The sequence below is a fragment of the Crocodylus siamensis genome, chromosome 10 (assembly GCF_052110815.1).
Source record: "Crocodylus siamensis isolate JL-2025a chromosome 10, ASM5211081v1, whole genome shotgun sequence".
NCBI classification, from domain to species: Eukaryota; Metazoa; Chordata; order Crocodylia; family Crocodylidae; genus Crocodylus; species Crocodylus siamensis.
Window position 1 is genome coordinate 68889638 of NC_143404.1, and position 15748 is coordinate 68905385.

At 42.3% G+C, this 15748-nt stretch overlaps 1 protein-coding gene across 3 annotated transcripts in view; it reads right to left on the minus strand.

Moving 5' to 3' along the window:
• Nucleotides 1-15748, minus strand: part of DIDO1 (death inducer-obliterator 1) — a 73171-nt gene that overhangs the window by 19069 nt on the left and 38354 nt on the right. For all 3 annotated transcript variants that reach the window (XM_090064568.1, XM_090064570.1, XM_090064569.1), the window contains 3 exons: nucleotides 4615-5074; nucleotides 1356-1515; nucleotides 299-415 (listed from right to left, as the gene is read on the minus strand). In XM_090064568.1, the coding sequence (XP_089920694.1) occupies nucleotides 299-415; nucleotides 1356-1515; nucleotides 4615-5074 (737 nt within the window). The remainder of the gene's footprint in view (nucleotides 1-298; nucleotides 416-1355; nucleotides 1516-4614; nucleotides 5075-15748) is intronic.

Sequence of the window (15748 nt, forward strand, 5' to 3'; positions counted from 1 at the left end):
GAAGGGACCTCAAAAGATCAAAGTCCAACCCCTCTGCTCTGGGTAGGAATACTGCTGAGATCAAATGATCCCTGCAAGGTGTCTTATGTTGGTATCACTTTTGTACTTACGATGTTTACTTTCAGTACTTTTGGCTACAAAATAGATTAGTCTTCCATTATTTTTGCTCAAGGCAAATATTAACAAACAAACCTTTGTGAAAAGAATGACAAAAAAAAAATCCTCTGGAAAGCAGTTGAACAACAAAAGACCCAAGAATTCCTTTGAAATATGTCTGAAACAAAGCTAAATTACTTACTGATTTGATTGGTTTCTCTTTCCATGCAGATAGTTCTTTAGACAAAAGCTCTTCTGGCTTCATTCTCACTAGCTTTGTCAATGAAATTTCTCCACGAAGAACACGATGGAAAAGACCCTGTAAACAAAAGTCTACTTTATTGCTGTGCATAAGAGTACCTGCTTGACCAGATAATATGGGAAATGGTTTTTCAGAAGATTGAATGTTAATTCTCAGATTTATTAGTTCTAAGTTTAAAAGTACCAAGCGTAAACAAGTTGCAGGGCTTAGTAAGCACAAGTTGCAGGGCTTAGTAAGCACAGAGGTCAAAGTGAACGTGCATGGAGAATGAACTATCCTCATCGCTAAGTAAATCTCTCTAGTGGAAGGGCTAAAAGCGTCAGAAACGGTGCAAGGAAATATTTAACAATCACTACCTGTTATACTTGTTCTGGAAATAAAAATATCAGTTTCTGGTATTCTCAAATGCCAAATCTTCTCACAACAGATCATTTTAAAACCATGTCGACATGACTGCATGTCTAACAGCCATGTGTATCTACTACAGGGGCGGGCAATTATTTTTGGCAGAGGGCCACTTACTGAGTTTTGGCAAGCCATCGAGGGCCACATGACAGGCAGCCAGGGGCTGATAAATATTAATTTTCTAAATTGTTTAGGGGCCCCATGGGCTGGATAGAATGGCCTGACAGGCTGCATCTGGCCCATAGACTGCATTTTGCCCACCCTGATCTACTATGTAACGTGTATCATATGGTGTCATAAAAGCAGAAACCCTTGACGTTTCTACCAAATATCATTTAAAGACAGGATGGTATTCTTAAATCACATAAAAATGAATGGGTCACAGACAAAACTTTGTGAATCACTTTAAGATAAAAGTAGGATTTTAAGTCAAGATGTGAAAACATTTTAAATAGCTTTAGTTGATAAGTCTTTTCCCTTAAAACGTAGAATATTAAGGGGGAGTTTGCCAGACTAAGCTTCAAGATGCTTTTAGTGTTAAAGAGTTTTCATATGTTTTAGTATATACCTGGTACTTCAACAGAACACAGACCTGATTTTTTGGATCCTTGAGATTGAACATGATGCTGCGATATTTACTCTTATATCGGTTGTCTGTAACTCGAAACAGGTTAAACATCTCCTTTTCAATATTTAGTGCGATCTTCCCTACTTCATTCTCTGTCATGACCAGATCATCACTATCATTGACCCTAGGGGGGAAAAATGCCAAATCATTATTATACTTTTTGCAGGCATTACAAAAAAGTTTTGCAATCTTAACTACAGCGTTTTGTAACAAAAGAATGAATTCACTGAGACTACTCAAAATTCACCAAGCACAGTATTTCTTCCCTTACAAAAGGTAAATTTCCCAAGCACGAAAAATGAAAAGATGATATTAAAATAGTCTTCATGCCATTCACCAACTTTACTTGCTTTAATTTAAAAATCAATAGGGCTGTCAAATGATTTAAAAATTTCAGCATGATTTTAAAAAAATAGTCACTATTAATCATGATTTTAATTGCAGATAAAAACTCAAAATTACACAGAATTATGCAGGTACTTTGTATGGTTGGGGGGTGGGTGGGGGTATAGGGGGGGAATTTGTGAAGGTGTGGGGTTTGGAGCCCAGGGGATGGGGGATGTGCGGGTCCCTGCACACCTTGGCAGAATGCGGGGTATTGTGGTTCAGGAGTCAGAGGCAGCAGCAGGTCTGAGGGGGCTGTGGCACAGGAGGGGCAGGAGCAGACACGCACACCACCACCCCCAGCGCCCACCAGGCAAGTCTGTAGAGCAAAGGGGTAGTGGGGAGAAGGAAGGGGCAGGGGGGCACAGAGTGAGGCCCCCACAGTGAGCAAGAGAGTGGGGCAGGGGTGATTGGGGCCCTGGGGCCAAGGCAAATCATGGGACAAAGCTGTAGGAGGCTTGTCCAGGGGTACTGGGGGGGGCAGTTTCCCGCCACTGCGTGCAACCCTAGAGGAGGCATGGGGGGGGGACATGCACCCCAGATTTGTGTGCAGTTGGGCTGCCCACTGTGGGCTGGGTTTCTGCCCCCTGCTGCCATTGCCCTGGGAGCCACGTGACACCATGTTGTCCCTCCCACTGCTAGGTTGCAAGGGGATGCACAGCCCAGCCAGCATGTGGCTCCCAAGGGAAAAGTCAGTAGGACAGAGCCCCAGCCCACAGCAGGCAGCCCACCTTCACCCTGTGCATAAATCCAGGGAGCATGTGCCCCTACCTCTGCACCGCTAGACAAGCTGCCTGCGGCTCCGTCCCACAACCCACCCTGGCCCTAGTACCCCATTCACCTCTGCCCCTGCCCCACTCCCTCCCTCACCTCTCCCCCGACCCATGCCCTCCAAAGACTCACCTGCAGGGCACTACTCTACACGGAGCCAGGCTGCATTTCTGGCCACATGCAGGTCACAGCTGCTTGTTAGACCTGTGCAAAGCAGCTGGTATTTGCTTCGGATTCGGCTGATTCGGGGGTACAGTGATTTAATTTCGACTGTCCCAATTCCTGATTTTGGCTGCTGCCAAATCTCTGAATCAGCCAGGCCAGGCCCATCCCCCACCCACTCCTCCTAGCCTGGCAATGGCTGCCTTGCCTGCCCCAGCTCCCGACACTCGTTTAAAAAAAGCCCTGACTCATAAGGTGCTGCGGGGGTGGGGAGGGGGGGAATCCCCGCTCTCCCAATCCCTCCATGGGTGCCTTGTCTGAGCCAGCTCTGGCCCTTTAGGAAAAACAACCCCGCCCACAAAAAATGAAGAAGCCCCTGCACTCACTACTCCTGCCAGGCAGGGGATGATCCCCACTGCCCCGCACCACATGGAGGGCTCTGCAGTAGTCCCCAAAGCCCCGAGGTCACTGCAGGAACCATGAGGCCTAGAGCTTTTCTTGTGATTTTTTTTCCTTAAAGGGCCAGAGCTGGCCTGGGCAGGGCACCTGTGGGAGTGAGGGGGGGTCAGGGGACGTGTGCAGGGCCCCCCATATGCAGCATGAGGCAGTGGGGGGAAGCAGGAATCACCCCCCAGCCAGCAGCAGCTGGTAAGCACTGGGGATTTTTTTTTAAAGTACTGAGCTGGGGCAGGTGGGTCAGTCATGGCAGGGCTGGGGGAGCAGGGGGAGAGGTGTCAGAGGAGAGGGCTGGTAGGGGTCCCCCCATGGTCCCCTCCCTCCCTCGCCCCTAGTACTTACCAGCCCGGACTCAGGTGCAGCTCCTTGCTGCAGCCACCGGAGACGGTTCGAATCATCAAAGCTCTCCAAAATCTTTTCCGAAAATTTGGGGAGCTCTGAATTGATTCAAACCTTTAAACCGGTCCCGATTTGATTCAGAGATTCAACCACTGAACTGAGGCGAATCTCCTCCAAATCAAATCACCACCCAAAGCTTTGCACAGGTCTACTGCTCGTTTGTGCCTGTGCCTCCCTGCCCCCTTGCTGCAGCTGCTCAGAGCCCATGTTGCGCTGCCCTGAAGTCCTCTGCAGTGCCAATGCTGCCCCACTTGGTGGGCTGGAGGCAGCAGTGACAGAGCTCAGGCACAGGCTCCAAAACCATGTGTGCAATTAACTCTTAAAAAAATTAATGCAAGTATTAATCATGCATGTTAACTGTGATTGACAGACCTACCAATTAACAATGCTTTAAAATTATTTGATACTTTAGTGTTTGGGCATTTATACACATGCCCCGGGAGTGGCGGGGGGGGGGAAGAAGTGCTTTAATTAGAGTTCATTCGATGTACTTTAGACACAGCACCCCTGCCACTATTTTAAAGTGTGGGGGAACTGATACATGAGATGCAGAAGGCTGCTGGAGTGCAGTAATTGCCACGCTCCAGTGTCCCTGCTCGTGTACAGGCACCCCAAGCATTTCTGAGTGATTTCTGCTTTTACATGTTGCAAGTACAACTGCTGTCCAAATCATCCTTGATGTCACAAGGGGAGTCAATGCTTCAGTGAGCTTCCTACCCTATGATAAAACTGGAAGGTATATTTCTCTTCCTATATTGTATGTTTCCTACCCCACCAGCACTCCCTCTCCTGATTCAGCCTTAAAAGAACTGTTATAGTTTGAGACTTCAAACAATTGCCTTATTACATCTGAAGATTTTCAATATGCAATTTTTAGTCTACGCACTGGGAATTTTACCATCCAAATCTCTAATACTACCAAGCTTTAATAGGCTTCAGTGGATTTAAAGTCAAAGAGATTAGTTAAAAATGAAGTCAATACCTCACTATCACTATTAAAAGCAGTAAAGTATAAACATGTTGTTTCAAAGTACGTGTTTTGAATTCCCACCTTTTCCATAAAATCTCTTTGAGAGACCGTCGAATATTTTGTCGAATTTGAGAGTTGGGTTGTGACTGAATTGTGTTGGCTGCTGCTTTTGCTTGTGCAGTTGCAAATGCATTGGAAACAGAAGCAGAAGATATTGTGGGATTTCTCAGGCCTCCAGCAAAGCTGGAAGACGCAGCTGATTTTCTGGAAATTGATGAAGCATGGGGAACTGATGACTGTTTTGGAGAGGAAACACTGCCTGATGAAGACCAAGATTTCTTGGGGATAACACCTTTGAATCCTGCAGCAGAGTGTTTAATTGGATGCTTAGGTAGTGAGCTACCAGCAAAGGATGAGGGCTTCTTTGGAGGAAAAGTTTTAGACATGGAAGACGTTGGTTTGTCAGATGAAGTCACCATTTTCTTTGATGCTGTTCCAGATTCTCCAGCTTTCTCTTCACTCTTCTTCTCTTCCTTCTGAGCTGTTAAACACAACACAATAAAAAGGTGACAAAGTACCTTACTGCAGGAATATGAAAAGGATCTTAATAAATATCTGAAGTACTTAATATACTTGGTGTATTCCCTTACCTTACATTAAAAACTGGTGATTGCATGTAACATTTGATTAGCTATACACTTCCTTATAAAAGAATACCAGTTATCAATTCTGAAAGAACAGTCTAGAAAATGATGCCTCCAAAACAGCAAAGTTTTGAGCAGGCAGCCACTTCAGTTTGTGCCATAAAATCTTTCATGTGCTTAGAATTCTACCACCTCCACTGAAGATACAAATAAATGTGTACCAATACATTTAAATTTGCTTTGGAATAAACTCTGGTTAAAAACCGGACATAACCTAATTGTATACAAAGAAAAGCTTATTGAGGAGACAGACCACGCGAAAAGAAGCTTTGCATGGGAAATTTATGAAGACAGTCAGAATATATAGTAACCATGTTAAAAATTACTTCCACCTTCAAAGATTCCAGGCATGGAGTTCATTGTCAAGAATTAATATTCAATGCAAAGAACAAGTGCAAAAACTTCACACCAGTGTGTTTTTCTGAAAGTTTCGTGTCCCACAAAAAACTAATCTGATTTGAAAAAAAGTAATGCCATTTACATAACATCTAGTTATTAACTATATTTTGCAAGTTTGAAAGAACAAATTCAGTCATGACTCAAATCCAACAGTTTGACTAAACTATAACAAGGTAAGTGTTATCTAAAAAAAATTTACAGGTTACAAAAATCAAGTTATCTGGCATTTGCAACAACGAACTTTCACATTTTAATTTTCGACTGTAAAGAAAATTAGAAGAAAAGTAAAAATAATCTGACATCTCTAGCAATTTATAAATTAAAACATTTTCAATTCAAATTCCAGCCAGGCTTCTGAAAACACATACATTAACAAGCATGCATTTCAGCAAATGAAACAACAAATCAGTGAAGTAAGAATATTGTTGATCTCAAATCTCTCCCACTCCCAAAGCACAGATTTGGAGTTTAAATCAGTCATTTTATCCCCCCACTAATAGAACAAAATAAACCTTTTACAGGAAATGTGTATAACATCATAAGCCTAGCAGGTATATAGAGCGGGTCCATATCTTGCATTTCAAGTAAAACTTGAACGTATTCTGTTAAATGAAGTTCTACAATCTAGGTGTTAGAACACTTGTTTACTTGATTACGGAAATCAGAAGTTTTCCGATTGCTAATTTCAGTGTTACACCAATACTGAGATTGAGAAAAAAGTGCAAGACGATCCAGGCTTTTGCTCCTCCAATCCCTGGAACAGCCAGGGAATGACTCAAAATGGGAAGAACAGTAAAAATCAGCAAAAACAGTTAAGGACACTTTCACCCTGGGGCATCAGAAACAGGAATTTAACTTTCAAGGAAAACTTCTAATTTCCAAACATCATCTTGCATCTATTGAGATATCTCTTAGGGAAATGGTTATAAGCTTCCCCTCTCACTTGAAAATAACTATGAACTGATTAACATGGATCCTTCTAGTCTGATGAATATTTTCAATTAGATTTTCAAAATGTAAGCTATTCTAACAAATCAGGTTAACAAGATGATTTGGCATACTTTCTGGGACCCTGCCAGAGCTACCTCATGGTAACTTATCAAGGAGACCAAATCCAAGTGTTTTCTCTTCACCCTTCATATCCACTGCAGTGGCTTCAGAAATTTTGTCAAAGCTATGATAAACAAGATAAATTATCATCTTCAGATAAACATGTTCTCATTAAAATTACCAAAGTTTTATCACAATTAGGGTAGCTGATGTTATGAAGAACCAATTGACTTATTACAGTTGAATATCCGAGGCTAAATTTCAACTATGCCAAGGGAACTGTTGTAGGCCTAAAAGATAAATTTCCTGATCCACAACGTCCAATCAGTTACCTTCATTCAAGCTAAAATTAGATTCCATGTGGACTCCTTCCTGAATTCCATGGGGTGATACCTTTTACATCTTAAGTAGGATAAAAATCAATGGAGCAGGTGAGGTGTCAAATCAGCGGAGTAGGTGAGGTGTCTGAATTTCTCCACTGAGTAAACCTGAATGATGATGTTGTCGTCCAAAAGAGTAGCTCACTATATAGTGCTGTTCTACTTCTATGCACCAGAACAGCACTTTCAATAATGAGGAACTACTGAATTGATGAAAAAACTGTGGGAAAATGGAGAAAGGAAAGGCCCAGCAGTCTGAGCTGATGAGCTTTCTGGGATCCTGAATACATTTATTTTGGAGTTAGCAATACTCATATCTTCATCAGTAAAGTCTGACTGCATCTTAGGATTCTGTACAAGACCCAGCTTTATGGCACGTCAGCAGACTAGCTAAGCAGGCTACAAATTGGACAAGAGGTGTTTCCTACCCTCTTGGTTTGGCCAAATCAGATTTCTTTGAACCAGTGGAGGCAGACAGCCCAGATAACAGCTTTGGGAACAGGAAACAAATATAACCAAGAGCCCTGTTATTGATGTTTAAAGAAACCTCACGGTCAGCCATCTTCGGTGATTGTTGCTTTTCTGACTCATTTCAAATCTGCATTTTTTCTTCATTCCAACAGCCAGGGCACAAGCACAGAAGTTTCTGTGAGTCATTACAGTAAGGGCAGCAAGGCACATTTGGGATTTCAAAACAGACAGGGTAGATTGTGGACTCTTCGGTGCCAAGATCTTTGGTGAATTTGACTGGTGGTTCTATCACTGATGGGGTAATGGTGAATGACCTGGCAATTCTTGAACAGTGCATTAGAATTGCAGAAATAAAATCAATGGCTAGTTTGAAGAGATGCTGGCTTGTATCTGCTGCATTTTTAAGTATTACACAGAATATTTAAAACTAGAATAAATCCTAATGACCCAGAGGGTTCTTGTATGTTACTACAACATAGCCAGAAGCATATCTTATTCCTTCCAAGGTGTGTAGTAGTTCACATTCAAATCAACTGACATTCTGAGAGTTATTGTGAAAATCCTGGTGCAGCTAGTATCTCATGGGGATATATATTAAGCCTCTGGCCATATGTTCAATTAATGGCATGATAGGAACAAGCTACAGTTATCTTATTACACATATTATGTAGAATAACTTTGTGGCCAGTTACTTTTTTTATCACACCATTAATTGTATGAATATGTGGCCAGGTGACAAATTAAGATGCGATTAACTGGTTAGTCACATCTAAAGTGTAATAGGTAGATGGAGCCGTAGGCTTAGTCAGTAAATGAAGGGACTTGTGAATCTTCCACTCATTTAGAATAGCACAGCCGCTAGATCTTCATGGGCAAGAGATGCAATTAGAAACTGAGAAGTTAAGATGTGGAAAATGCCTTGTAAAGCACCCAAGTCTATCCCCTGTTCTCCCAACAGCCTTGCTCCCTACAAATGTTTTAGCTTTCCATCTTCAAAAAGGAGCTTTCACTACTTCTTTTCTAAACATACCCAAAGTCCTATAGGTATTCTTGTGCTATTGCATTTAAACAAGCTTCCCATACTACGGGGAGAAAGTTAACTAATGAACCCAACATAAGAGAAAAAATAAAAAGAATGAGGGGAAAAGTGAGGTAAATATCAGCCCCTGCATTCTGGCATTAATGAAAGCTTAGGGTGAGGGGAGTAAAAAATGTTGTCTTCTATCTACAGACAAATATTTTAGATATTTTTCTCATGTTTAGCTTAGATTTTTATAAATTTTGTGCTTCACTTCCTTATTTAGGGCATTTGTTGCATCGCAGAAACTCACTGAAGCCTAAGCCATTAGTTTGATGTCTCCTGAAGGGAATACAAACTATTTTAGATATTAATGACTCCTAAAGCTCAAGCTTTCACATCCTTCTATTTGGTCACTATTTTTCCTTAAGAAGTGTCCTTTTGACCTAGTAGTTATAATATATTTACCAACACTTAATGATAAGCAGCATAACAGCAGCTTTGAAAAAGTTAGTCTCATCTGGCAGGCACTATAAATTAAACTATATAAAACACTTTTAGGAAGGACATGAGATGTGCTAAGCTTCATCATATAACTTAGAAATGTGCAATTTTTACTCTGGTCCAGGTATTTCACAACAGTAATAGGCCAACAGCTCTGAAATGATCTCTCTTTGGACTTGAAAAAGAATGAAAGCTTTCTATAAGATCACCAGCTACTGAACAAAGCATAAATAATTATTCAATCCATATTAAAATAATCTTAAGTCTACAATTTTTAGGGATCGGGATGTAATGTATGATGTTACTGTACAACGTATCTCGCTACAACAGCTACAAAAAAACTAAGTGAAAAATCTGAATATTTATCTTTTTGTCTCTCAACGTGAGATCTTTAAATGCAGAATAGTGTTAATATACACAAACTCAAAGCTACTAATATTTTTCCTTTAGTTTTTATTCCATTTTCACACTATTTAAACTAATTCTGGAAGGTTTACTTTCTGCTATTATTTTTAAAAAACGACACTTAAATATTATTTTGAAGGTAAAATCATGATTTTGCATAGAGCTGCAACATAAGCTGCAAAAATGCATCTCTTCTACTTTAAGCACTCGGTCTTCAAGACTTATTTAGTGGACTAAAACTTAAATGCTGAATAGTAGATAAGCTAATGTTATCTTACATTTAAAATACGAGTATGCATTTAAAATTCTTAGAACACTAACCCCAGCAGATAATTAAACAAAAAAGTTAGCCTACAGCAAATGTTTTCACCAAATTTAACACAAAGGGAAAAGTGTTTCAGCAAATTTAGGAGTGTTCATCTACATATTGGTTTCTGGTATAGATAAAAATTAATTTTACCATATGCAAGACAAGCTCACCTAAATTAACATTATATACACACACACTTTTAAATCAGAGTTCAATATGGCTAAACATAATCAATCTGTTTTTATATTTATCCTAGTTACATACGGGCTTTTTCATTGCTGTTGAAGTAATTAAGTACATAAAGGTTATAGCATTACTATATAAAGTGAATGCAGCTAAATATTTGCTCATTTGCACGAGTGTGGGAAACATGAACACTACATTCAATATGACTCCCATATTTCGTTTAGCATCAAGCTGTTTAGGGCAGCTTCTTGCAGGCTCTCTATGTATTGTGCTGGCTTAGGCCCTACTTCTAAAAAGCGCATTTTATCAAGTTGCTCTGATTACCAAATCAACATATAAGCTTGTGAAACTGTTCGACCAATGCAACATTGTGAGTGTTTCACATGTAGTGTATGTATGTAAAAAAAATGTATCGATCTCACAAATCTTTCCCACACTACAAAAATAGGTGTCCTCTAAGAAGGGCCCTACGATCAAAGGAACAAAGATCACAAGTGCAAACACAGACCGGTTTCCAGGGTTGCAGAAGCACTAGTGTCCAGGAAGAACGACGTAGCGGCTATCGTCAGTTCTAAAGTCGGAAAGGTTTCTGTTGAAGTGGTGCCTCATCAGCAGGCAAAAGAAAAAAAGGTACTAAACTTAGTAAAAAACTCATAAATTCAGAGCAGTTCAGGCTACATATTAAAACTATGTAAGCTCCATGCTAGTAAAAAAATTCTACCAGAGAGAACTTATTACAGGACCTGAAGTTAACAAGGTTTTTAAAGTAGAATCTTGTGTGTGCTCCAATTTCAGTCTCATGCAGCTAACCCTGTCTTGAAAATACTTTTCTTGAATACTTACTAATTTAACGGACCTTGCACTAAGCCATCCGAAGGAAAATATTTTAAGTTGGACACTCATTTAAAATAAGGGCACTGCCAATGCATTTAGGTATAGCATGTATATGAAATTTGTGCATATTCAGTGTATAGGCAGCTCATTTTGCTTGCTCGGTCTAAAAGCGCCTTACTATGAAAAGCCACTAAAAATTGTAGTCAATCTAATATGCCCTACGCTGTCTCCCAACAGACACTGAACTGTGGTAGGCAGATAGCTGGAGCAGTTACCAGAAGTGTACACCCTCCTCTGAGAACAGCATATCAGCAGATGTGGAGTTTTATTTCAGACTAGCTGCAGTAGTGGAAAGGGCATTCATGAACATAATACACTACTTGAGGCTTGTAGATGGTTACTAAAATATTATTTTTTTTGTAGCTGATGAACCCATTCAATAGGTGGACAGGCCTCGGTATTCTTTGCTACATGAAGCTGCAGTGTCCTTGTAAAGGTAGCCTCAAGTAGGGGATGTTGACTCAATCAATTTACCCACCCCTTTCCCCCCAATAAATCCTGAATCCCAGCCTCTCATTCCTGTGGCACACAGGACAGTTTCCCACAGATACCAGCTGGTCCCAGGAGGCAGCGCTGCATTACAGATGGTATACCTCTAGCAAATGATGGAGCTCTGCTGGTTTCCAGAGAGAAGGGAAGAGAGAAAGGCCAAACCAAAGTCCTCAGGCAGAAAAATGACACCTGCTGTAGGGTTTAGGGTAATCACTTTGAGCAACCCCAAAATGAATCCTCTCCACAGCTTGCTCCGTTCTGCTCTCACACAAGGGAACAAGGGTCATAATATTAAAGCAGCACCAAGAACATTTAGAAATTCAGTTGATGGAAATTTCTTCAAAGTTGTAGATCAGGGTAAAACATCAACCTTATCCTATTGGGTATCAATGCGACTGTGCCTGGGAAGCTTTGCTTTTAATTAAGCTTCTCCGCCTTAATACAGGGCAGTGGGGAGGAAGGGCAGGGTAGAAACTTTTTTGGCAGGCTTGCCACAAGGTAAGCCAGGCACCCTGATCCCCCATAGCCACTCTGATCCCTCTGCCCAATGTGTTTTGCCATCTGTTCCTTACTTATTCTGCTGCTCTGCTTTCTGCACCCTGCTCTACTTGTTGCTATGTTCCCTGCTTCTTCCCCCACCTGCCCTATGCCACACAGCAGCTGTGTGGCATATGTGCCAAGATGGCCACTCTTGCTTTTAGCAGGTTTCAACACTGATATTTTTATGTTTTGTAATGTGAATGTTGAGGCTTGATTAAGGCAGTTTTCACTGCCAAGCACCTGTCTTGTCATTTGACACTTTGCAAAGTGTGTGTAAAGTTCGGCCAAATCAAAGTCCTCCGTTCTCACTGAAGGAGGAAGACGATTAGCTGCAATTTTCTTACCACCTCTTAAAAATCTATGCTGCACCTGGTCCAGGTATTTTGCAGCCCTGCACCCCTCCTCCCCCCTTTCAATGACACACACAAACTAGAGCTCCTTACTTTTCTTGCAAGTCTGATTTAAGGAATCCCCCTCCCCCCCCCCCCCAAAAAATACTTCTGCATTTCATGGTCTCTGCTCAGTAGATCATTTGACAATCTTCATGATTTTAATTTAGCAAGCTGTGTGGGACTACGTAGCTACTGCAAGCTTTGGAGACCTTAAAATGAAGTCTGCTTCAGCTTACCAGGAAGTGTTTCTGCCATTTTTTGCTTTTAAATAATCTGAATCATAGCTCCATCAAATCTTCAGTATTCCTCTACAGTAGATGCTGACCGTTTTCCACTGTGCAACAGATACACAGCAGGCACCCAGTACTATAGTGAAGAGCCTACCATGCACAGGCAGATGTTGAGAGATGCTTTTGCAGGTCTTCATAAGATTTGAATTAAAAACCATTCTTCGATATAACTAGTGGAAGACACTATTTGAAAGAATACAAAGAATCCTTTCATGGCCATAGAAGCCAAGCGCTGATTATCATGCTGTACTATTTCTATAAGTTTTCCAGGACGTTTATAACAAAACTTGCTGTTGATATGCTGAAACTATGGTCTCTCATTTGGACTTATTGTTTCCTTGTGTTCCCCCCTCTGCTTCATCTGTTGTCTCTTATTCTTAGATTGTAAGCTCTCCAGGGGAAAGACCATTTTGTGTTTGCACAGCATCTAGTGCAATGGAGTCCAGGGGGCTACAGCAATTCAAGAAAAATAGTAATAATAGTGCTGGAAATTGAATCCAGAAGTGTTACCTATGTTCTAATGTCACATGGATCTGGATACACTGTATAGAAAGTAAACGTGTCCAAACAGTGGGAGCAAACCTACCACATGCTAAAGTAGCACAGCTACTTTGAAAATCAAAAATTGAAAATCCCTCACCAGGCGAGATGATGCAAGGGGCACCACAACCAGAAGCTTGTCTACAAGCTGACTACAGCTCTACTTTCTGAACAGAGTCAGAATTGAATGCTGCAGGCTATGACAGAAGTGAGTGCTTGAGGACGTGCACTGGAAATCCTCTGTGCTTGCTTCTTCCCTTAAGCCTCATTAGAATAATTAAGGCAGGGGCATCAAACATACAGCCAGCAGAGGTGCTCTATTGAGCCTGCCGAGCTACTGCTGGGCCACTGGAAGCTTGCGGGGGAGGGGGGAGGCCGGGAAGGTATGTATGGCCAGCTCCGGATCTTGGGGCCCTTTGGAGCCCTGGGCTAGCCCCAGACATTGGCAGTGAGCTTGGGTTTCCATCACTGGCAGACCTCTGCTGCAACCAACAGACCCCACCAGTGGGCCTCTAGTTGCTGCACCCCTTGCTGCTCCCAGATCCACTACTGCCATAGTGCCACCCCCATCCCTGGGCTGGATCCAGCCTACAAGGAGTACCCCAGTCCAGAATGCCCCAGGGCCCCAGATGAGTTTTGACACCCTTAGTTTAAAGGTCGCAAACGAACGCAGATCAGAGAGGGCATGACAGATCAGAGGGAACCGCAGCCTCTAACACGACTCAGGGATTCACATAGTAACTAGCATCTTGAATTTCACCTGAAAAGTTGACTCGCATTCTGCACGGAGAACAGATATATGATGATACACCTTGCCCAGAGGCAGGCATTTTAGGTTTGAGTGAACTTTACCATTAATCTTAGTAGTGGCATCTCAAATCTAGTAGGAACAGATGCAATAACTTGGTCAGTTGAAGATGAAACAGGCATCCCTGACCACTTATTCTTGAGAATTCAGCAGTAATAAGTCTAGTACAGGGGGTGGCAATCTATGGCCTGCAGGCCAGGTGCAGCCCACGGAACCATCTGATGCGTCCTGCAGACACGAGGCTTTGGCGGCGCGGGGCTTCAGTGACAGTCGCTTTCCCCTGCCACCGTGGGGAGAACTCTGGATCAGCAGCGAACACGCTTCCCATGCTGCTGCTGTGAGGAATAGGCGGCAGCATCGGCTGAGTCCTGGTGCCCAGCCGCCTCTGACCTGAACTGGGTCACTCCAGCCTGCAGCCCAAAAAGGTTGACAACTGCTGGTCTAGTAAAACCAAAATTGTTAACTGCTTTACCAGGGGGAAGGCAAGCTCCATCAGTTTATTGTACATAGGCTTCAAAAAGGACCTCAAAAAAGGATTCTCTGTCACTCAGCACCCCTACATCTCATCTGAAGTAATGGCAAACCAACTGGCTTTTATGCAGATGTGGCACATATAGCCTCCTACAGGGATGGCGAATGGAAACACTATCGTAATAAAAATACTTTAAAATTAAAACCCAAAGGAATGGTTGCTGCTGAATTCTCAGCCATGTTTTTTTTTAAAAAGAGACTTTCCAGTGCATTCATGTAGAGCTGGAAACTAAAAATATGGAGGTCAGCTGCTGCTGCTGCAGATGTCAGTTAGAAAACACTCCACAAAGTGAAGTTACTTACCAGGAAGCGTGGATCCTCAAGAATGTTGCCTCTGCATAGTCACACTGCTGGGATGCACGTCTGGCACCTCAGAGCTTCAGAAACTTGTAGGAGAGACATGCCTATTTGGTGCCACTCAAGCACCCTCTTGTGGCACTGAACATTTGTCGCCTGAATCTCTAAAGGGAGATACAGCCCTCCGCTCCCTTTTTTTTTTTTTTTTTAAAAGCTGGAAGAACTACTGGCATGCATGCCTGAAGTCTGCTTTTCCAGACTGCCTGCCACTTCTCTCAAAAATGGTTCTTGGTTGTTTACAATCACCTTTTTAATGATTTTGTAACTTTTAGGTACTTTCAGTGTGTTTCCATTTTTTAATGGGTACTGTGCACTTGAGGTCATAGGCCAGTTTCCCCCCTTCAGGATTCAGTGAAAACTTAAACCCTAATTCCTTTTGTTAAATGAATCTCTGGCTCTTCATTTGCTGGAATTAGGCGTCTATTATGGACCAGGGTGAAGCCTCCCTAAACTGACGCTCCTTGTACACAAGGCCTCTATAACCCATACATGGGAGAACTAGCAAACCTGGCTTCAGGCTTTTGATTTAGGGAATGCTGAAAGGTAGATGATATGCCCCACATAAAGGCAAAAACGTAGCTATGCAGACACAAACGAGGTTTTAGCAAAGACAGGCAAAGCTGTTAACCGCAGTGTTAGAATCCATCCTCTGCTTGAGACCAGCCTATAGTAATTTATCCTGTCTACACTAGGAGATTACACCTATGGGCCTGTGCCAGTGGTAGACCCACCCCTGGCTGAAGTGGGGGCAATACTCACTGTATAAAAGGCCCTAGATCTCCAGAAGTGCTTGTGGATTGAAGCGATGGTTCCATTCGGGGACACAGCAGGCCATACGCAGCTCCCAAACCCTGCACGCATCATGCATAGTGAAGCACCGACACCCAGTATCCAGCTGTGGTTATATGCAAAAGACCCTCCTAAAACCCTTTTCATTTGGGGAC